General features: G+C 31.8%; 4 protein-coding genes across 5 annotated transcripts; 3 read left to right on the forward strand and 1 right to left on the reverse strand.

The window, feature by feature from the left end:
- The first annotated feature begins 910 nt into the window (after nucleotides 1-910).
- LOC125609838 (protein C2-DOMAIN ABA-RELATED 10-like) lies at nucleotides 911-1,981 on the forward strand. The gene is made up of 3 exons (XM_048781332.1): nucleotides 911-1,169; nucleotides 1,305-1,400; nucleotides 1,492-1,981. Exons 1-3 carry the CDS (start codon nucleotides 1,056-1,058, stop codon nucleotides 1,822-1,824), a joined length of 543 nt encoding a protein of 180 aa, XP_048637289.1. The 5' UTR covers nucleotides 911-1,055; the 3' UTR covers nucleotides 1,825-1,981.
- A 4,190-nt stretch (nucleotides 1,982-6,171) lies between these two features.
- LOC125609839 (MLP-like protein 328) lies at nucleotides 6,172-7,027 on the reverse strand. The gene is made up of 2 exons (XM_048781333.1): nucleotides 6,730-7,027; nucleotides 6,172-6,615 (listed from the first exon to the last, which is right to left on the reverse strand). The coding sequence occupies exons 1-2, from the start codon at nucleotides 6,914-6,916 to the stop codon at nucleotides 6,347-6,349; spliced, it is 456 nt and encodes a 151-aa protein (XP_048637290.1). The 5' UTR covers nucleotides 6,917-7,027; the 3' UTR covers nucleotides 6,172-6,346.
- A 10,942-nt stretch (nucleotides 7,028-17,969) lies between these two features.
- LOC125609840 (pentatricopeptide repeat-containing protein At2g01510, mitochondrial) lies at nucleotides 17,970-22,107 on the forward strand. Of its 2 annotated transcripts, XM_048781335.1 has the most exons (4): nucleotides 17,970-19,986; nucleotides 20,221-20,259; nucleotides 20,338-21,246; nucleotides 21,340-21,541. In XM_048781335.1, exon 1 carries the CDS (start codon nucleotides 18,034-18,036, stop codon nucleotides 19,792-19,794), a length of 1,761 nt encoding a protein of 586 aa, XP_048637292.1. In that variant the 5' UTR covers nucleotides 17,970-18,033; the 3' UTR covers nucleotides 19,795-19,986; nucleotides 20,221-20,259; nucleotides 20,338-21,246; nucleotides 21,340-21,541. The 2 variants fall into 2 exon arrangements, with proteins under 2 accessions (XP_048637292.1, XP_048637291.1); XM_048781334.1 differs by having other exon boundaries at nucleotides 20,338-22,107.
- On the forward strand, nucleotides 21,324-21,644 carry LOC125610039 (CLAVATA3/ESR (CLE)-related protein 16-like). The gene has a single exon (XM_048781695.1). It carries the CDS (start codon nucleotides 21,324-21,326, stop codon nucleotides 21,642-21,644), a length of 321 nt encoding a protein of 106 aa, XP_048637652.1.
- Nucleotides 22,108-23,563: the final 1,456 nt, after the last annotated feature.

Genomic DNA, 23,563 nt, shown 5'->3' on the forward strand with positions numbered 1-23,563 from the left:
ATATTTTTTTGGGATAGTGTCTTGCACTTTACTCTTTCTTTTCCACAAGCAATTGTTTTAAAGTATTTTGTTTTTTAAGAACATGTGATTTATTGTAATACAACAAATTGTTTTAATTGTATACATCATAAAATATGGATTTAGGTTTTAGGTAAATCTCTCTTTGTGTTTTCTTCTGACAATTTCATTATTGACACACATTTCGAAAATTCAGTTGTGGAAGCGATTCATCGCCCATTTTACCAATGAAATGTAAAAGTTCGAGGTAGGAACTATTAAGAATCTATCTTTCTAATCATATACTCCATACAGTAGGAGTATTTCATTTTTAAACAATAATTATCTGAATATTTCATACTCGTTAGTACAGCATATATATATACATCTTGCAAAAGCAAAACACACAAGTGTCTTATGTATTTGCAAGGCATGGAACATCATTTGACGTTATCTTATGTCTTGTCTGACTTTAACTCTCGGGTAATAAAGAACATGAGGAAATTAAAGATTTTCAAGAACGCATAGTATTTTCAAGATGTGTGTATATATATATCCATGCATAAACATTGAATTAGACAGTGTGATCGACGCAAACTATTTAGCAGCAACAAGTGACCAATAATGCTTATAAACCATAAATAGAGCGAAGAAATGAATAGTATCGTCTTAACCAATATAATTGCTTTGAGCAAAACATAGAATATAGACCTCTTTATAAATATTTTCTATATATTTCTTCACTGCATTTTCATTTTTTTTTTAATTTGAACTCTAAAACCTGAAACCAATATTTTGAAAACTGGACCGGACCGGCTAGACCAGACCAGCGATCGGACCATAACTCGGTTATCTATTCGGTTTCAATTAATACTAAAAACTGAATTTGAGTTAAATTGACAAAACCGGTCAAAAATCGGTAAAACTTGTTAAAACCACTCTCTTCCTTTCTAATCAATTAATCATCAGCCTCAAGTCTCTTTCCTTTTTTCCAATCATTCCTCGTTATCTCCAAAGCTCCGTTAATCTAATCATCTCCAATCTTTATCAAAAATCCAATGGATCAAAGGCCTCTGGGATTGCTAACGATCCACGTCAAAAGAGGGATTAATCTCGCCATTCGCGACCATAGAAGCAGCGATCCTTATGTTGTTATCACCGTCGCCGACCAGGTTCCCTCTTCTTGATTGATTCCTTTTGTGATTCTCATTTCTTTCTCCTGCAAATTTTGTAATTTGATTTTGTGCCACCTTATGATTCGTCGTCGTTTTAAAGTCTCTGTTCTGTTTTTTAATTAAAATATTCAGACATTGAAGACGCGCGTGGTGAAGAAAAACTGCAACCCTGTATGGAATGAAGAAATGACCGTTGCTATCAAAGATCCCAATGTCCCTATCCGCTTGGTAACACGGACATTCTATTGAGTTCTTTTTGATTAAGACAAAAAGACATTTCTTGTCTCTGTTTATGAGTTATTATTTAATTTTTGTTCAGACAGTGTTTGACTGGGACAAGTTCACTGGAGATGACAAGATGGGAGATGCAAACTTAGACATTCAACCCTACTTAGAGTCTCTCAAAATGGGGATGGAGCTTCTGAGGCTACCTAATGGGTGCGCTATCAAAAGGGTTCAGCCGTCCAGGCACAACTGTTTATCTGATGAAAGTAGTATTGTGTGGAACAATGGTAAGATCACGCAAGACATGATCCTTAGGCTAAACAATGTCGAGTGCGGCGAGATTGAGGTCATGCTTGAATGGCATGAAGGTGCTGGTTGCAGAGGTATCACTTCCAAAGGAGTAGGTGGAGGCTCTTCCTCTACCTAAAGAAAATATGGTTGTTCTTGTTGTCGTGTATACCTGTTTGAATGAATTGATCTATTGTTGTTGTTGTTGTTTCCATATGATGTAGACTTTTTTGTATCTCTTCCATTTGAATGTCCTTCGAGTGTGTATTGCAGTTTCTGTTTTGGGATCTCTTACATTTCAGATGGGCCAAAATTTTCATATAACAATGATTTGAATAAAAAGAAGAAGAAGCATAAATGGAGTATATATTTCAAACAAAATGATTTATTAACATATATCTTTGTGATTCTTGTACAAACGAGTTTTTACATGAAACTAAAAGTATTTAAGACTTTTTTTTTGAGTATTTAAGACTTGCTTTCAACATCTAAGTAAACCATTTTATACAAAATTCTTCCATGAACATAGAGTAAGAAGAAAGCCTTCAACTTGACACCTCCAGTTTCATTAAGCTCTGAGATTCTTGACACTGATTGTGCTTATAGACGTGAAGTTCAATCTGATTATCGGTTTTAGCTGCTGCACTGAAGCTTTATGCGTCACCACGGGTTGGTGCATGGGAACATTCTCGAGTTCTTCCACTGCTCCATTGGAGAATGCATCTTTACTTGAAGTTGTGGCTGAGATTGCATATTTACTTGGAATCTGCTTAACCACTTGCTTTCCCAAACCAAAGTTGTCTTCCACCTCCTCACTTTCTTGACTATGAGAAGCCTGAGGAGTGGCTATCTTATCCACTGGATGATGACTCTCTCCTGCACCCTTTGTACAACAATCTTTCTTAGGAGCTGAACAAATGGATCCAGCAGATGAACTGGGGCTCCCGTCTTCACTATTCTCGACATGCGCTGAAACTGCAACATGTTTTGAGTTCGTTAACTGATCGGTGAATGTCTCATCACCTCCCAACGTTCTCTTCTTGACTTCTTCCCACCTTTACTTTCACAACTAGTAATAGTAGATGATGAACTCCCTGTAGAAGAAACTATCTGCTCTGAACTGCGTTTGCTGTGCCTCGTTCTTTTCAAGTTACGCAAAGGTCTAACTCCACCAGGAAACACAAAGCTCGGTATGCTTCTTCGCATTACATGGCTGACACTAAACTCTCTCTCTCTCAACATGGTGTTGCAGTGTTGCTAATTCCTAATATCCCCATGAGGATCAATATAGGAATGCCCCACCCCAACACTCAAATGTAAAACTGCTTTTATGCAAGTAATTCATATGATATACAGAAACCAAAACCAGAAGAAAAAACTTATATTGGGATTATATATAGATTAAAGAATTATGTGTGTTTAGTCTCCAGAGTGGGTGGAAGAATATAAAATTTTCTATCGGAAATCTCGATAAAACATGAGTAATATAAGATATTCAGATAAATAATAAATTTTTACATAGAAAGTCTTAATGGAACATAAGTAATATATAAAAGAACTAATCTACTAAATGATAATTAGTTTTTAATGAGAAGTTCAAACTAGTCCCCCTGTCTTTCCCCACTAGAAATTCCAAAAGAATAACACCATAAAGTTTATCCACGAACTGAATTGATTAAGTCTTCTCCGTAGGTATACATTTTTCCTATAACTTCCCAACTCAAATACGATTTTATTTTCAAGGCAAATCCATTGGACAGATCCTTGCTTTTTGAATCCACATCAGGAAAAATCTTCTGGAGATTTTTTGTTTATATAAAAAGGCATATGACTCCCTACTTGCAAGAGTGCCAGACGTTGCCTTGTGTCTGGCCATTGGTGGTGCTTCCGCATTCTTTCACAGGACCTCTTATCGAGTCATTTCATACTTCTGGAAATTTTTTCTCTTCTATTAGGGATCTCTTTCTGTTGGGAGCTCTTTCTATCGGTCAGTGACTCTTTCCTTTTGTGAACCGGAGCTTCTTACTAACAGCTACTTGACCACAGTCGCTCAGTCTATTGTCTTCCGGGCTTTGGCCCGGAGAATTGATTCCCCATAACGAATAGGCTAGTTTATCTTTCAATTATATTGCCTATCTGATTGAGGAGCACTAGGAAGAATAGATCGAACAAGGAAATTTTGAGACATGGATACACGACCCTTTACATCCAGACCAATTGCTAAAGCTACTTTGGATTCTCATTTTGGTCAACCGGCTGTGGATGCATTTATTCCAGAGAATTCGGCCAAAAAAAACACGAACTTTTCACGAATTGCCAAAAAAAACATGTACTCGAGCCTGGCCAAAAAAATCATTTACTTTTGTTGACTTTTTAGTTTATTAATAAACTTAAGATTGACTTGCCAATTTAGCACGCCGTGAACTCACAGTTAACTAGACGTTAAATGTTGGTGTTACGTGAAACGACGTCGTTTCATCTCATTTGAAAACGACGTCGTTTTACATGATTTGAAAAAATAATCATGTAAACCCCTGGATTCGAACTCAAGTTGATTGGTTCAAATGACAAGGTCTTTTACCACTGGGCTAATGAAACTTTCAATGTACATACTAACATGTTTACTTTTATTTGGTACTGATTGAATATAAAATTATTCTCTAAAAACTTAAAAAGATCTTTAAAATTCCAAAAAATTTGAAAAATAAGAAACTTTTTATAAAATTAATTTTGAAATTAAAATTGAAAATAAATTTTATTTTTCTTTTTAAAAAATAAAAACTCTTCCAAAATTTTCTAAAAAATTAAAACGATTTTAAATTCCAAAAAATTGAAAAAATAAAGAATTTTTTTATAAAATTAATTTTGAAATTAAAATTGAAAATAAAATTTTATTTTTCTTTTAAAAAATAAATTTTTACTTTTCTTAAAAAAATAAAAAAATCTTCCAAAATTTTCATAAAATTAATTTTGAATTAAAATTAAAATACTTTTTTTCTTAAAAAAATCAAAAAAATTCCAAAATTTTCATTTTTTTAAAAAGAAAATCCAAAATTTCTAAAAATTATAACAAAATGCAAAAAATTAAAGTTACAATTATCAACTTTTTATGTGTGTTTAATTAATTTCAACTTTTAGCAAATGTATTAAAAAAATTGAAAATTTTGGAAGATTTTTTATTTTTTGAAAAGAAAAAATAAAATTTTATTTTCTATTTTAATTTCAAAATTAATTTTATAAAAAAATTATTTATTTTTTCAATTTTTTGGAATTTTAAAGATCTTTTTAATTTTTAGAAAATTTTGGAAGAGTTTTTATTTTTTATAAAGAAAAACAAAAATATTATTTTTAATTTCTAAATTAATTTTATAAAAATCTTATTTATTTTTTTTTCCTTTTTTTGGGATTTTAAAGATCTTATTAAGTTTTTAGAGAATTTTTTATATTTAATATGTACCAAATAAAAGTAAACATGTTAGTAAGTACATTGAAAGTGTCAGTAGCCCAGTGGTAAAATACCTTGCCATTTGACCAACCAACCTGGGTTCGAATCCAGGGGTTTACATATTTTTAATTTCAAATTATGTAAAACGACGTCGTTTCATCTCATTTGAAAACGACGTCGTTTCACTTAACGCCAACAATAAACGACGTCAAATATTTCTGTTAAATTTATTGACGGTGTGCTAAATTGGCAAGTCAGCGAAAACATTGTTAATTAATTTTAAAGTCAATGAAAGTTTGGTGTTTTTTTGGTCAGTCAAAAAGTTCATGTTTCTTTTGGTAATTCGTGCAAAGTTGAGGTTTTTTTTGGCCGAATATAATTTATTCTGGTGTTTATCAGTGGTATTCAATCAATTTACGTACTAATGAAGATTTTTATATTGGAGCTCTTTTCTCTTATTTCTTTCTGCTCTATCAGATTCGAGCCAGGAAGCACCATTAAAACTTTCATCTCTTGCTCTATATTAATCACACATAGTTTGATAGCTTCTTTAGAAAACTAAACAAGACGAAATTTTCCATTCTAAAGCCACCACGTAAAGTGTGAAAATCGATCCAAAACCATTATTTACAAATACGTTAGTAATCATACATACTATATACGTCAGGTAAATAGAAATTCACTTGTAATATGGACTGCTTTAATCTATAAAAACATGATTCACATTTTCTAAGTTTTTAGAATACAATACAATGATAAGAAGTACGATTGAGAGATATTGACCACTGTCCCAATGATCCATCACAAAAAAAAAACTCCATACAGTCCTAAGCTATAAGTATAATTAATGAATTATTATGATAGCGATGTGTTTCTGCAAGTCTATGTCCACAGAATGAAATATGGTGGATTCAATTATTTGCGAACGATGGGTATACAAGAGAGCATTACTCTTTTGAAATCATTAATTAACAAGGATGCATATATTTTCTTTTCTTGGAACTGAACAAGGATACATATAGTTAACTGATAGACTCAGAATACATGAAACCTCGAGATTAATCACCATAATAACAACATCAAAGCATATTACAATACACAAACAGAAATATATTGATTTAATGAAAACATACAAGAGCCCCATTTATTATCACACACACACAAAGGCAGCCATATATGACGGTGGGGAATCTGGTGAGGATGGTTCGAAATGGATTTAGGATTTGATAACGTGGTGATCCATGTCTGCGACAAGGCTCTTGACGAACTTCATGTAGTTGATGGGCTCAGGCGAGTCATCGGTTCGCTTCTCCCATATCATAGTGATCTTGCAGACTATATCACTAGGCGACTTTTGAATGAACTGGAAGCTGACGTCATAGACTTTAAGCTGCTCCATCACGTGACCTTCGAGGCCTCTGAGTGTTACCGTCATATTCTCATCGTCATTCTCTCTCCTTTCCTTGAACACCTCCTGTTTCCCGTCTTCATAGATATACAAGTGTACATACATATGTTCATTTTCTAAGTCAGTCCAAATCAATAGCACCATGTATATGTTTGGACAATTCAGTTGCATAAAAATAAATGTATCGTTACCGCATGTGTAGTTCCAAGCCCTGATGGAGCCATGAGAGTCCCATTCACCATCGTGGACGGTGACACCTTGAATGTGGTGGCCAACGGCATCGGGGAAGAGATGGTTCTCAGCCTTCCAGCGCTTGTAGTGTTTCTCCGCCGATCCTTTCAAAGGAACCTCCGTCACATATGTTCCTGACGTCGCCATCTCTGATTTTTCTTCTTTGGGTATTGAGTGAAGTTTATTTTTTTTCTTTGGCTGATGAATGAATGATTTTCCTTGTGTTCTTCTTCGTTTATATAGAGAGGGTCACGGTTAAAACGTAACTACATGTTTTCTTTTATTTGACGAAAAGAGTTGGTGGCCATGCTGCTATGCATATTATTCACGAAGTAAGTGTAAATGTACTCTGCGTAAAAGAGTTAAAAGTTGTATTGTCGCGTAATTCACGTTTACAAAGTCCTTATCATGTTAATATATAATTAGGTTTGACAAAATGCAATAGTGCATACCTGATCATATGACGAGTATCATCGTCATTCATATTAAAAAAAATATTCCATTTTAAATGACCATTGTTTAGGTGTTGTTTTATTTTATAATTTGAACGTAACAATATATATTTGGATTTCAGGTACGCGTTCATTGAAACCGTCGCCAAAGAGTATATTACAAGGCTAGAATATCATAATCAATTCAATCCATGGAATGAATCATAATATTTTAGTGAGGCTAGTAAAAACCCACTATCGTCTTTTCCCAAAAGAGAAAATAGGTGAATCCGACAGGAAAACTGGCTGAAACTGACATCTTCTTTAAAAAACAAAATTTCATCTTCTTAAAAAAAATTTGTTTTGTTTTCTGGTTAACATCTTTTAAAAACTAAAAGTGTTTGTAAACTTAAAAGTCATATATATATCGGATTGTCTTTAGAGATAATCAATGGATGCAACTGGAATTTGTGGGAGAAAACTGTATGAAATAATTCATTCATGTATGGAAGATAAAAGTCAAAATAATTAAACTGTGAAAACAATACTGTTTACTTTTTTCAAGAATGTGTTCGATGGAAAAAATAAGGTTTTTATGTCATAATTTGTTTAATGTCCAATCGATCAACCCATGATGTATTAATTATAGTTTTGTTCTATTATTTTCAATAAAAATTGATTTGATCCATCGGAAAGAAATTATATAATAACAACAAAAAATATTTTATATATATAAATAAAATGATCGCATATATAAAAAAAACTATCGATAATATATACAAATAAACTAATTCTGCGCAAGGCGCAGGTCTTATTCTAGTCTTCTTTAAAAAACAAAATTTCATCTTCTTAAAAAAAATTTGTTTTGTTTTCTGGTTAACATCTTTTAAAAACTAAAAGTGTTTGTAAACTTAAAAGTCATATATATATCGGATTGTCTTTAGAGATAATCAATGGATGCAACTGGAATTTGTGGGAGAAAACTGTATGAAATAATTCATTCATGTAGATTCTTAAGAAACTATCATTTATAGGGAAATAAAAACAAGTTTCATTCTAATGATGTAATATTGTTATAAAACATGTATGATTAAAAACACAGTAAACGAAATAAAATAATATGGAATCAATATGGTAAAAATAAACTATACCGAACCGAACCAAAATAAACAATATGGTTTGATTTTGAATGGATGTAATTTTATAAAAACCATAGAATTTGGATATGGTTCGGTTTATAACCGATTAAACCATCTAAAACAGAAACATATATATATATATATATCGGATACATGAAAAGCTATTTGTTATATAAGTTATGTTTTGTTAATAGCTAATACCATATTTTTTACACTAGTAAAGAAGTTCTAATTTGAAAACCACTTAAACTATAATCAAATAACAACTCATCAAAGCCTGAGAATTCTTCTTCTCTTAGTCTTTTTCTTTTACTGTTTTTGCTTTCTTTCGCCATGGAGCAAACTGAAGAGAAGATATAATTGTGATAGACACCAATAAATAGAAATTATTCATAATTTTTTTTTATCTATAAATGAACAGAGCTTTGTGTTCAATCGGAAGAGACATGACACTGATGAACATTGAGTATGGGAGAGTGTAAACAGTTTCTTATATAACAAATAGCTTTGGTTTTGGTTCTAGATTAATTATTTTATTTGATGGTAGAAACATTTTATTTATTTTGTTCTTTTTATTAACATCTGGCATTTTCTGATAAATGATTTCTTTGACAATGTGACTCTAAAACTTATATATTATGACACCAAATAATGATTTTTGGTTTAAAACCGAAAAATAAAAAACCGAATGTGTTTAAGCCGAACCAAACCGAAATAAATATGAATTTAGAATGATAGTTATATTTACCAACCGAAAACCCTATAAACTGATCCGAAACCGAACCGATATCCGGACTGAAAGGGCCTAACTGAAATTCTATTTTCTATAACTTTCATTATTCCATTCATTTGTATTCTATTTTTTTTTTAAATCATTGTTTTTCTAAACATGAAAACAAATTACAATCTTGTTCTAAAACGAGTCCGCGGAGGTCGATTTTGTGGCACCAACTTGCTCATCGAAATTCCTCTGTGGCGATTATATTACATGTGGCCAACTAGCCCTGGGCAAAAAAAACCAGAACCGAAAAACTGAACCAGACCGAAACTCTCAAATACCCGAACGGTTCCTATATTTATATCTGAATAACCGAAACCGAACCGAGAACCGAACGGATACCCGAATATACAAAAAATAAGTTTCAGTTTTTTTTTATATAAGGTAAAATATCATCAACCCCACTTGAACCAAAGTTGGACATGAAGAATGGGAACATTGTTACCATCGGACGACATTATCTTTTATGTACTTCTATATTAAATTACAGTAAATAATTATGAAAATAACATTTTAGTAACTCAAACTCTTATTGTATTGACGAATATTCAAGTGCGTAACTACTAAACCACTTAGATTAACATGTTAATTAATATATTATATATATACATATCCCCTCCTTTATTGCGGAAACTTTGGCTGTGTTAACAACTATGAACTTTGCCCTCTCTCACCGGATTGGACTCGATTGCAATCTTCTCTGATTCTCAAGTGCTCATCAACATGATTAAGAAGAAGAATATGAAGCTGGAGATTCATGGAGCCCTCCAAGATATCTATATCCTTCTACTTTTTTTCAAGTCGATCTCTTTTAATTTTATCCCAAGATCAGCAAATGTTAGGCCTGATACTACGGTAAAACATGTATTTTGGGCTCTGAACCTATTTTAATTGTATGAATGAAATCTGAATTTGCATATATATATATATATATATATATATATATATATATATATATATATATATATATATATATTCATATATTAAATGGATACCCGGAACCAAACTAAAATCGAACTGAACCAAAATTTAGAAATACTTATTGGGTATAAGAATGATTTATCCGATATACTCGGAACCGAATGGTTCCTATCCGAAACCGAACCGAATACCCAGGACTACGGCCAATAAATCAAAATAAAAGAGAACCTTTTTTATCTTTTCGAAGCTGAAATTGATATTTACATCATAGATCCATCATTTTCTATGTTGATAAACGAAGCAAATCAGAGAAGAAAAACATTGAACTATTCTAGAAAATAAAAAGGCTGTGTCTGTTAAGGAAGATAGCTGTGCAGTCAGTTATTTACCATGTTTGGAAGCAGAGAAACAATATGGTCCACAACCAGAAATCAGTTACACCGTCTATTGTGTTTCAGGGTATAGACAGGGAGATCAGAAACATCATTTCCTCCAGGAGACACAACAAGCGCTTCAGGCCTCTCATGACCCTTTGGTTGAGATAAAACTAGATTAGCTTAGCTATCTTTTGTTGATGTTATTCCCTTTGTCCCATCTTGTTTTTATTCTTTTTTGCCAAGACGGTGCAGAACTAAGGTCTTTACTTTGTAAAATCTTTCTTTCATCTATGATATTTACAATTTAGCAAAAAAAGAAAATAAAAAGGCTGTGTCGATTAGGTCTAAGATGAAAACAAAATTACGACATTATCTTTTTCTAATAAAAACCGAAAAAATACAAATAATTGAAATCGCATTTACTGCTCAACTAAACGGTGGGCTACATATTCAATTACTATATTCGATTGCATAAATATATATACATAATAATTAAATATATTTAAAATTCATCCCTGCATATTCTCATATGTTAACCAGATCACGGTGTGGTGGTCTAAGATCATATCCAATGGTACAAGATTTTTTTTTACGTATTTTACTTTAAAATAAAGTAATTCTTTATAGAGTTGAATTTACTTAAATAGTTCACTCTATTATAGGATAATTCTATTATAGACTGAACTATTATAGCAAATCCAACTTTATAATAGAAGTATTATATTTTATTGTAAAATATAGAAGATTTTTTTGTGTTCCAATAGAGATATTCTAATAGTTTCTACTAGAGCCTGTTAATCCATGTCAGAAATTGATTCTCTTATAGTACAAAATTATTAGTTCCACATATACCCACGCATATAAAAATTATTGCTTACAATCCATTTAAATATCAAACAAAGTGTTTATTCGTAGACTACACAGTTTTCGCTTGTCGCCTTCAAAAAAAAAAATTTCTCATATGTTTTCGCTTTTCAAACAATTCGTTAGGTTCACAGATAAACTGCGAACGAGTTTGAAGCAAAGGTTACAAAATACAACTAATAAGCTTCTTTTGGTTAAACCGTGGTTGCAGGTGCAGCTAGTATAATTTTCACTTGAATCTCCAAATGATTTTTTTTTATATATTGTCTGCTGCTAGCCAATTCTTGTAGATTATAATATAAAAAATTAAGTTCAGATAATTTAGGATTGGTAACCATAAAATTAAAATAAAATAAATTTTACTGGTGTGATAAGATGTACCAATAAAAATATAAAATAATTATTTTCCTTGTTCACGATGGACATGTAAATAGACATAAATCATAAATGTCAAATAATGCAGATCTTTGGGATAGATCAATAAATGAAAGAAACAAAGATTATTGGCTGTACGTTTTTCACGCCTTTGATGTCCCATCGATAGAAAATCAATATCCCCTTATTATTAAAAAGGAAGCAAATAAAAAGAGAAACCTTAAAAATGTACTATATTTACAATGGTGCCATTATGACGACGTGTCGCACAGTCAAGCCTTCTCAGGCTGCTTTTGAAAAAACCCACGCCCAGCTTAGCTATTTACCACTATTGCCATTGGACTAACCCCAACATTTAATTGCATGTTCCTTATATATAATGTATAAAACATGGTTATCTGGCACACATTAGTTTCAGACAAATCATCTCCTATCTCATATCTCATATTGTCACGTAGTTAGTAATAAAAAGCCATGATTTTACACAGTATTTTGACCAATCTAAATGTTTACAATTTTATATTATAATTCCAACGAACTATTTAATTGATTTTTACATTTCCTGTATTTGGGACTATTTCTTGGTCAAGAACTTAATAGATTATTTTTCTAGCAGACAATATGTATTGTACGTATGTTAATATATTGTCACGTAGTAACTAATAAAAAATCATGATTTCCATAGAATTTTGACCAATCTAAATGTTATCCCATAGATTTATAATCCCAACGAAATATACCATTATGATTGTTACTGTGTTCATACTTTGTATGATCAAGGTAAAATGAATAATTTATTTTCTGTAATTCATAATTGAGGATTTCATCTTTATGATCTTACCTATTATGTAGTCAATCTAATATAAAAAAATTAGGGATATTTTTGTGTCATCTTCATCTCTACGGAAATCATGTTCTTCATTCGAGTCAAAATCATATTGTTTATGGTAATACTTGATTGCCATGATTAACGGTAGCTGTTATATGCATTGAGTACTGCTTGACGTGATTACTAATACATTTTCAATCCCATAAAGAAATTCTTTGACTTTCAATTTGAATTTAGTCCTAAAATAGTTTTATTCGGTATTTATTATCTTCCTAAAATTTCAATATTTTATAATACCTCAAACCCGGATTGTCAATTTGTTTGATTGCACGTATATGTGATATATCAATCGCATTTATTAGTGAATAAGTTGGAACTTATATAAATACCGAAGAAGATACTTCTTCGACCATATCATCATCTTTTCTGTATTCATTATTCTCTAAAAGTTTCTTTTCCCCTATGATTCAAAAAAAGATGGCAGGCTTAGATTTTGTTAGCGACTTGAAGCCTTTCAAGTCAATGTGGAAAATAAGAGTTAAGGTGATTCGTCTGTGGAAGCAGTATTCTTGTGCTTCCGGAGAAACAATGGAAATGGTGTTAGCTGATTCTAGAGTAAGTCTGTTGTTATCTGTCTAAGACTTCATCTAATAGACTTATTAATATATGTATATTTGACCATATCGTTCAAGTTTCCTTATGTTTTTACTGTACTTTTCAGGGTGATATGATCCATGGTACTGTGAAAAAAGAAATGGTCAGCCAGTTTGAAACTTTAATCAGTCAAGGTGAATCGAAGTTGATGGTGAATTTCACCATGGCATCCAGTTCTCTTTAGTCAATATGGAGTTCGTTTTCTTTATATTTTGTTACTAGACTTATTTTCACTTTTTTTCCTATGATCTAAATACATTTTACTTTACTCTCATTGACAGGTATGAACACATTAAGTGTGTAGCAGTTGGAGTAGTTGCTCTGTTTTTACATAATTACTGGAACTCAACCAATGTCCCTGTTGTCCTATGTGTGTTATAGTTTTGGAAATTGATTGGGGTGTTGGTAACTTACAGTTCTAATACTTTAGTTGCTGTATTTGTTAATTTTGATATTCGTTTATGGTGACGTTTATTTTTTGGATCATGATCAGGTGGATTCAAGCACATGGCAACAATTGATGGATTTTCGAGAATTTTATTTGAGCCTGATGATGTTCCAGAGATCCAGTCTTTCAGAATGAGGTAATACAATTTGATGGTTGAATAGAGAACTAACTTGAAAGATAAAAGAAATAAGTATTTAGTTCTTTTTTTTTTACATTATCACATCTCTATCCTGAATATCTTCAACAGTTATGATTGTAACCTTCAATCAACCCCTTTACACGGTCAGAGTTTTTGCGAGATGGTGATACCTTCTCCAAACCTAAATAAGAATATATTTCAGTTGATGTTCTATCAATAATAAAAAGAAAAGCAGACCCCAGATGAGGGGAGGAAACGTTAGCTGAAATAAATGAGATCGAAGTTTCAGAAGTTTCGATTCTAATCATTAATCACTCATACTCCTTTGATAAGATTGAATATCATCCCTTTCTTATTAAGTTGCGAATGTTTGCTACTTAATTGAAAATTGTTGAGTGATCAATATTCTCTTACCTGCAGTCGGGATTCAAATAAGGAACACATAGTGGAGGGCTGAAAATCTCGGGAACCAGAATCTTTATTCACACGAGTTGCTGAGTTTTTAAATTTTGTTTTGAAGGAGAAGATTCACGAGACCGAAATCATCGAGATAAACCAAATACACAAAATTGAAGATGAGGAAGGTGTATCACCAAAAAGATTACAAGTGACAGCTAATTCTAGATGAATCGAACAAATTTAATTTTTCTGTAATAACCCTTATTTTTTTTCAGGCAAAGTAATTTATTTTCGTGAGACGAAGAAAAGTTCTTTTTTTGTTTTTAACAACAATCTTTTTTTTTAGTCAAAGACAAGTTATTTTTTTGGGCCTTATCCTCTTTCATTCAAAAGAAATGGATTTTTGAAGATAATTTCTTTTTCTTTTTGGTTTAAGACAACTATAAAAGGCCCAACAATCTACTGTTATTATATAAATCTAAGGTTCACCAAATATAAATTAACAAGTTTAAGAATTAAGGTTCACGAAATAAAATCCACTATATTAAGTGCTTGAAGTATATTTCACTTTTATTATTTATGTACTTTTCAATTTTATATACATCACCTTATATTATCTTCACCATGCAAAAATACAATTTAATAATTTTAATATATCAGTTTTATATTTTTCTCATCCCGCGCAGGGCGCGGGTCCTATCCTAGTAAGATAATAATCTGATGACATAAGAGTCATAGAAATGGATTATACGTTCGCAAAATAAAGTGGCTTACACTGAAATGTCTTTAAAACTGATTTCATGCTGAAATGTTTTCTTAACTGATTTCATGCGGAAATGTTAATGGGGGTTGAACGTGGACATTAACAATTTATTCTGAACTTATGTAGAATTAACAAGAAGGAAAAAAAAATAGAGAAAACTTTAACTTAAGTAAAATTATTTTAATAATTATTAGTTTGTTTTTCTCGTTTGATGACTGAAATTCAGATACCAGTCATCATTATGAGATTTGTCTACCACATTAATATTTTGTCGGTGTTCATAATAAGATTGCAGTGCAAAACAAACTAAATTTAACCCTATAATTGTTTTATTTATCATAAAAGTTGTCAACAAAAATCATACTCAAGAGGCTAAAAACACAACACGATAATGGGTTTGTCTTAGTCTTCAACTTTTACATCCACATACTTAAAATATAGGAAATCAGATATATATATATATAAAGTTGTTAAGGTTTGAAATTAGGTCGCAAAATTTTGATAGCTTTACTCCATACAACTTCGATTTTAATACGTCTTATTCAACAATAATTTGGCATGTACGTTTTCTTTAATCCCCTACATGTTAATAGAAAAACATTAAAAAATTATAATATGTAGTTTATACTAATTAAAAAAGTGTTCTCATACATTGTCACGTAACTAGAATGATAATTTTGCTTACGTGACGGCTTGAGAATCATTTGCAAATGTTGTTAGTCCAAAATTAAATTGATAGAAAATGTTATATTATATAGTATGTCTATATTCGACCATTCAATTATCAAATTGAAATAATTATATATTTTTCCTTAAATAAAACCTACGAAATTATCTAATGTGATTAAAATATATATAACAATTAATGATTTTAAATAATAAAAAATGATAACAATCTGTATTTTTTTTATCATTTTTGTTTAATTATTTATTATTAAAATAAATTACACAATTACATTAATTATATAATAAAAATTTATATTTTTTTGTATATGTTGTATTTTGAATTTTTCAAAACGAGTATAAATTACTAAAACTGTTAAAATTCTCACATCAATTTTTGTGATCAAGGTTTAAATTTTTTTCTATAATAAGATACAATGATTATAAAATCATATGAATAAATATTTTATTTTAATAGGTATTTATGTTAATATATATATTTCATATAATTTAAATTAAACTATACATCATATGAAAATACATACTTATATTTTGATATTTGCGTTGAAAATATATTAAAAGGTTAATATCTAATTTTGAAATATTCATTGTTTTCTTAAATGATTATAAATTATTGAAACCACTAAGCATTTTACATTAAAAAAATCGTTGGTGTAAAATTTTGTTACACAAATATGCAAATAATCATAAAATCATAAGAGTAGAAACTTCATTTAATAAATATCCGTGTTAAATATATACTATATATCTATGCTAGTATCATTTAACTTTAATTATATATCATATATGATAGATACGAATGATTATTTTGATTTATTTACTCTAAAATGATTGCGGATAAACAAGAGCGATCGTTTGATTTATATGTACACGCTAATTTATTACATAATAGTAACTGATTTCTTAGTTATTTAATATATAATTATTATTTTATTATTTCATAATATATAGAAAAATATAAAATAAGTAATAAATAAAAATGTTTATTTTGCACAAGGCGCATATCTTAACCTAAGTATGTATCTCTTTAATAATTTTAAATCTTAAACATTTTCTAAATCTCAGGCCAAAACACAATAACGAAATGAGAATAAACTCAAAATCAATATTTATATCGAGCAATATCCACAATGAAAAAAAGACACAAAATAAGAAAAATATTGAAGTTAGATAAGATTGACACGTGAACGTAAATTTTTCATAACCATTAATTTTTAAATTGCTAAATCATGATATAAAACCGAACTGACATAGTTTCATTGTAACCAAATAGTAGGCCTGAAATTCTTTGGCCTAAGCGTTCGGTTCTTATGCGATAAATAATTTTTTGACCTAAGATATTTTTAAAAATAAGATCAGCTCATCAGTTAACAAATTATGTAATTAACAAAAAAAACTTTTAAAAAATTGTTTAAGGGCCAAAAAATCTAATTTGATAAAGAATATAAATTTTATTTTTCATACAATATTTCTTAAATAATTTTCCTATAAATTCACTCTGCACAAGGCTGTCTTATCCTAGTTTAGTGTATATAAGACTACAAATTGTGATGTTCATTCCGCAATTGGTATAAAATAATATCATAATAGAGACTATCAAATCATTAAATTACATGATCCCACATATCGTCTCAATCACATGCTCAACAATCTTGTCTAATTAACAACATTTTTTTTTCATCCCATGATAAATGGAAATCTTTGACTCGACCACGCTACATACCGAAATGTTAATTTTCATCGAATCATGGAATATCGAATTTAAGGGAGTTTCTTTTGGCATCATATTGCATATTTTTAGAAACTTGAACTCCGACACCACTTTTTAAATTGTAGATCGGATCAATAGAAAAGAAAACGAAAACCTAGATAGAAAAAGTTGCGGAGTATATCTACTTCATGTTTTAAAAAAAATATTGTATCAATAAATATGAATAGTTTACACTTTTTCGAACTGGTTATAATTTGCAACTTTAGTGATAAAAATACAACTTTAGTGTTACACTTATACTCCTCAAATCCGATATTTTCATGAATATAAAAGAAAATATTTTTTTAATAATAGGAAACTAGAAAAATGTATTTTGAATACATCAATGCAGTAATATATATACAAATTTGAAGTCACAGAAACAAACAATATAACATGAATTATATTTTCTGTATTTGATTTAGTAATACTCATGGTAAACTTCATGATCCTTGAAATCTTATGATAGTGAGATTTTACCCTATTAAAATTTTCAAATGAAGGTGAATTAATCAAAACTTTTCGTGCACAATCATTATTAAATGGTCTTTTTAGCAGACTAAAAATGGTATTGCCTTACTGGGTCACTGAATCTTTCGGCTCATAGTTAGTGACATTGTAATCAAGTGTCAAACTGTTTAAGGCCTTTTTGTAGATATTGGGTTATTTACATTTTAAGATCGTCGAAAGTAGGAGGATTACACAAGTAAGAGATGCTAGCGAAACAAACGCCATTAACAAAACAAATGCTCTCCAAGCTATTACAAACAAGCTCTTCAAAGCCGAAGCAGCTTAAGAAGATCCATGCTCTTGTACTAACATCCGGTTTCTCTATCAAGAACAGCCTCTTAACCCAGCTGTTAGAGAATCTCACCCTCGTAGGTGACATGTGTTACGCACGCAAGGTGTTCGACGAAATGCACAAGCCGAGGGTTTTTCTCTGGAACACTCTTTTCAAAGGGTATGTCAAAAACAAGCTCCCGTTCGAAAGTGTCATACTTTATAAGAAAATGCGTGATCTTGATGTCCGTCCTGATGAGTTTACTTACCCGTTTGTGGTGAAGGCGATCTCTCAGCTGGGTGTTTTGGCCTCCTGTGGGTTTGCCTTTCATGCCCATGTGGTGAAACATGGTTTTGAGACTCTTGGGATCGTCGCAACTGAGTTAGTGATGATGTACATGAAGTTTGGTGAACTGAGGTCGGCTCAGTTCTTGTTTGAGTCTATGCAAGGCAAAGATTTGGTGGCTTGGAATGCTTTTATTGCAGTTTGTGTCCAAACGGGAAACTCGGCTTTAGCTCTCGAGTGTTATAACAAAATGTGTGCGGATGATGCTGTTCTGTTTGATTCTTTTACGGTTGTGAGTATGCTTTCTGCTTGTGGTCAGCTAGGCTCTTTGGAGATTGGTAAAGAAGTTTATGATCGTGCGAGGAGAGAAGGTATAGATTGTAACATAATCGTCGAAAACGCAAGGCTTGATATGTACTTGAAGTGTGGTAGCACTGAAGATGCGAGGGTGTTGTTTGCAGAGATGGAACAGAGGAATGTAGTTTCTTGGAGCACGATGATTGTAGGATATGCAATGAATGGAGACAGCGAGGAAGCCTTGGCACTGTTCAATATGATGCAGAAGGAGGGGATAAGACCGAACTACGTGACGTTTCTCGGGGTCTTATCTGCTTGTAGCCATGCTGGACGAGTGGATGAAGGGAAAAGGTATTTCGGTATCATGGCTAGATCGAGTGATAAGAGTCTTGAGCCGAGGAAAGAGCATTATGCATGTATGGTTGATCTATTAGGACGCTCTGGTCTTGTAGAGGAGGCTTATGAGTTTATCAAAAGTATGCCACTGGAACCTGATGCAGGTATCTGGGGAGCTTTGTTGGGTGCTTGTGCGGTTCATCGTGAGATTAAATTGGGCCAGAAAGTGGCTGACGTTCTTGTAGAGACAGCTCCGGACATAGGTGCGTATCAAGTACTGCTGTCTAATATATATGCAGCTGCTGGTAAATGGGATTGTGTTGACAAAGTAAGGAGTAAAATGAGGAAGCTCGGCACTAAGAAGGTTGCTGCGTATAGCTCAGTGGAATTTGAAGGCAAACTCCATTATTTCAATAGAGGAGACAAATCACATCCGCAGACAAAGGCGATATATGAGAAACTGGAGGAAGTCTTGAAGAAGATAAGGAGCATGGGGTATGTTCCCCAGACAGGTTCGGTGTTTCATGATGTGGAAACAGAGGAAAAAGAATGTTCTCTCAGTCATCATAGTGAGAAGCTCGCGATTGCATTTGGACTCATCAATGGGAGAGGGGAAGATCCTTTAAGGGTTATGAAGAACTTGAGAACCTGTGATGATTGCCACGTTTTCGCCAAGTTTGTTTCCAGGCTTACTTCGAGAGATATCATCATGAGAGACAAGAACAGGTTTCACCACTTCAGAAATGGTGTTTGCTCTTGCAGAGAGTTCTGGTGACTTCACTTATTCATATGTTCTGATTGGTAAAATAGTTCTGATCATCCACAGATTTTGAATGTATCTGAAGACCAGTTTATAACTAAACCAGGTTCTTGATCAATAAAACTTGGATATGGCAACAAATTGTGAAGCTATGGTTTCATACTTATGCAGTCAGATGCCTGAAACAGAGAGACTCTATTAAATAAGGTAGAGAAAAGTTACGTCAGTTTGTACATTAGTCTCATTATTGCTTACTTGATCTTTAATACTAGATCATTATTATGTACATTTTTTGCCTGGACCTGCATCACGTTTTTGACATTTAATTCGTTTTGGTATCTTTCTTAAGAAATGTCATTGATTTCTACAGGGCTAGCTGTATTGTTTCTCTGGTGAAGTAAAATGTAGCTGAAATTGAACTATTTTGATACCTTTTTGCAGGAGTTTAAATGGATCAAATATGGGAAAATATAATTCAAGGTTAATGTCAGTCAATTAGATGCTCCTTTGACACTGATCATAAACTGAATTTGCCTCTGTTTATGGTTTTTCTCTTAGAGTTGAAAAGCATGGACATGAAAATAAGCACAAAAAAAGACAAAAATCTTTCTCTTGAGAAAGACAGGACAAGAGACCTGAATGAAACAGAGAGATGGAGACAAAACAGAGAACAGAGGTTATTACTTGTGAAGCAAGAACATCTCTGCAACAATGGTTTATAGTTTTCAGTTTAGCAAAATCAAGGTAAATTCCCATCCATTAAAAGCTACTTGCTTTAATTAGTAAAAAACACTTTGTAGATTATATCAAATACAATTATATCATATACACAGTATCCCCTTCTCTCTCTCTCTCCTCTCTCTCTCTCCTCTCTCAGAAAACATAAATTCGATATTATTTTCCCCGGAGACAACGGCTATTAATACTGAAATGTAGTACACTGCACCATCTCCAAGCACAATGGTAGAATCAAATTTTAATTTTAATTTAAAATTATGCAGAGAGAACAATTAAAGCATTGGAGGTGAGATACCAAAAATTAATGATCTGAGTAGTACAGATATGAGAAGGTTCTCCCATGAATCAAGGGTCACGATCGTTTGATAAGACCCGTAAGATAAATAAAAGAATATAGAACACAGAGAGCTAATTCAATAAAATAAATTAAAAATATTTCAAGCTTTTTTTTTTTTTCTCTTCCTTCTACTTCTTCTTCTTCTTTCTCACTATCCAAAGAAGTCCAGACAAATCTTTTTGTTACTTAGGCTTCACTCAAAGAAAGAAAAAGAGTTTATCTTTTGGGTTTATCCTCTATTACTACTCAAAGTTATCACTTTTTGTCAAAATAACTATTATTATAGTTAGTGAAAACTCATTTTTCTCAGCTGTTTCTTGAATACAAACCTGCTCTGCACTACCAAACACCGAGAAAAAGGAAAGAAACTTCTTTCGAAAGAAAACAGAAACGTACTCAAATATTTTTTTTCACTTACTTCATGGGCTTCTCATAAAAACCTTGTTTTCTTCACTCATATCAAACCGCCATGGAAGATTTTGTAGGGAAAGAGCGTGACAAAAGAAGAAGAAGAAGACGAGCAGCCACCTCCACCATGTTCTTGTGGGGAATCTTGTTCTTTGCTCAGTTTTGTTTGGCTTCTTCATCAGCTCTTTCTCCTGATCAGTATCATCACCAATCCATCCCTTCACCAAGGAAGGCTGGTCGTTTCCACAATACGGCCTCGTTTCAGTCCCCTAGAGCCTCAGTGTCGTTCATGGGTCCACGTCGAAGAGAAGAAAACATAGATGATGTTTTTAATGACGACAAGAGATTAGTTCACACAGGTCCAAATCCTCTCCACAACTAAAAACTAGTTAGCATCACGTGTCTGGTTTCTCTTTGAGCAATCGCCTGCAATATCTGCTTTGAAATGTCTCGTTACTTCGGTAGAGTTTTTATAATGTAATTTTTTTGTTGTCACTATGAGATATATAGATCATTATTGTTAGCCTTCTTGTCCCTGATGCTAAGAAATGATCTTGTGTTCTCTTGTTGTAACTCTTTTGCTTCAATGGTAACCATCGACCTTCAAGATCCAAGAATTACTGAAAATAGTTTTTAATTTATTTATTTAGTTAAATCAGTATGTTTAGAAGTTCCATGTTCTAAGAAAGTAAACAGTAGTCTGAAGATTCGGATGCATGGATTTCTTCGAAGGATCATGTTCTTTTGCATAAAAGAAGGTTGTCTTTTTGTGATAAGTGATTAGTTAATGCTATATGTATGTATTTTATTGTTTTCTAAATCTTGATGTTAGATGTGTTCAAAGATTCCAAATTCCTAAACTATATAGTACTACTAATAAAGTTGATGTAATCGTATAGTTAAACGTCCATTTTAAAATTTATAAATGAACATGGAAGCTGTTGACTGCTTCTTAGCTCTTGAAAAAAGGAGAGCCAAAGACTTGAAATGTGGTGAATTTCATGCATAATAACTATTTAATCATAAGAGATGAGCTGCCCATTGTTTTGGATTTTGGATTTTTCATATATTATAAAAGTGAGAATATAATAGGCTGATGGTAAAAAAAGAAATACTACATACTTTTAGGGGGTGCATTAAGTATTATAGATATGTCATATGTGGGGGTGTATTTTTTTTAGACTGACATGGATGTAAATTGTCTACTTATATATGCTGAGTAATATACTACGTCGAACCCTAATAATAGAATAGTCGATAAAGAATTACATATCATAAAATTAATATTTTTGGAATTGATAACTACTCCTATTATTTATATGAGTAGGCCATTGATGATTTAGCTTTAATGGTTTTTATATCATTTGTTTGTGTGAACTTTAAACTTAATGCATACGTCTCTCGATGGTGCTGCCTGCCTGTTCCCAGTGACCTCTATTTTTATTTTCTCACAACTATATACTTACAAAACACATTTAATGCTCACATGATACCAGTACTACTAATTCTCTCACGGATTAATGATTCTCTTTGGCTAAGTAGACTTAAATGCAGAATTTCAAATCAACCACATTAAAATTACAAATCGGTGAGGCCAAAAGAATCAATTGTTGACCAAAAAGTTAAAAATTCAATTTTCTTTTAGAATAAAGAAAACATTGATTTGAAATAAGCGACATAAAAATTGCATAGATGAAAAAATTAATGTAAAATGTAAATTTTGTTAGTCTGCTTATACTTTTATTTAGGTTCATTTAGTTAAAGATATCCTTAGAGAGAGATAGAAGTTGTTGCATGTGGAATGAATGTCTTTGCACAGTGGGAGCCATAAATGGAGAGATTTAAGGAGCTATAGTGATCATTCAACTACCCCCATTCAATCTCCATATTTTATTTCTTACATTCCATTTTTAATAATAAATTTGTAAATTTATATACTGATTTGTTGAATTATGCGGAAACCAAGCTTTTCAAAAATATTATTTTCTTAAAGTTTGGTGTATATTTTTCCTTTTTTTTTTTTCATTTATCCGGGAAATGTCTGTCTAGTAGGTATGGCTGGGAAAATAGCCATGGGCTATTTGTAGGTCTGGTCAAATTTGAAGTCCATTTTAGGTGGAGAAGAGAAGGTCTCAAACAACGCACATGTATTGGGCTCAAATGTTGATTTTGCTAAAATGCTACAAGCGCGAGTATTGCGCGTGGGGTTTTTACCTAAACTGCTCTCAGCTCGTAAACGATACTTTACAAAAAGGATTTCTTTGCACGAATTGCAAAACTTAACATGGTAAAAAGGTAATT

This window comes from Brassica napus, chromosome A6 (genome assembly GCF_020379485.1).
Source record: "Brassica napus cultivar Da-Ae chromosome A6, Da-Ae, whole genome shotgun sequence".
In the NCBI taxonomy this organism is placed as follows: Eukaryota; Viridiplantae; Streptophyta; class Magnoliopsida; order Brassicales; family Brassicaceae; genus Brassica; species Brassica napus.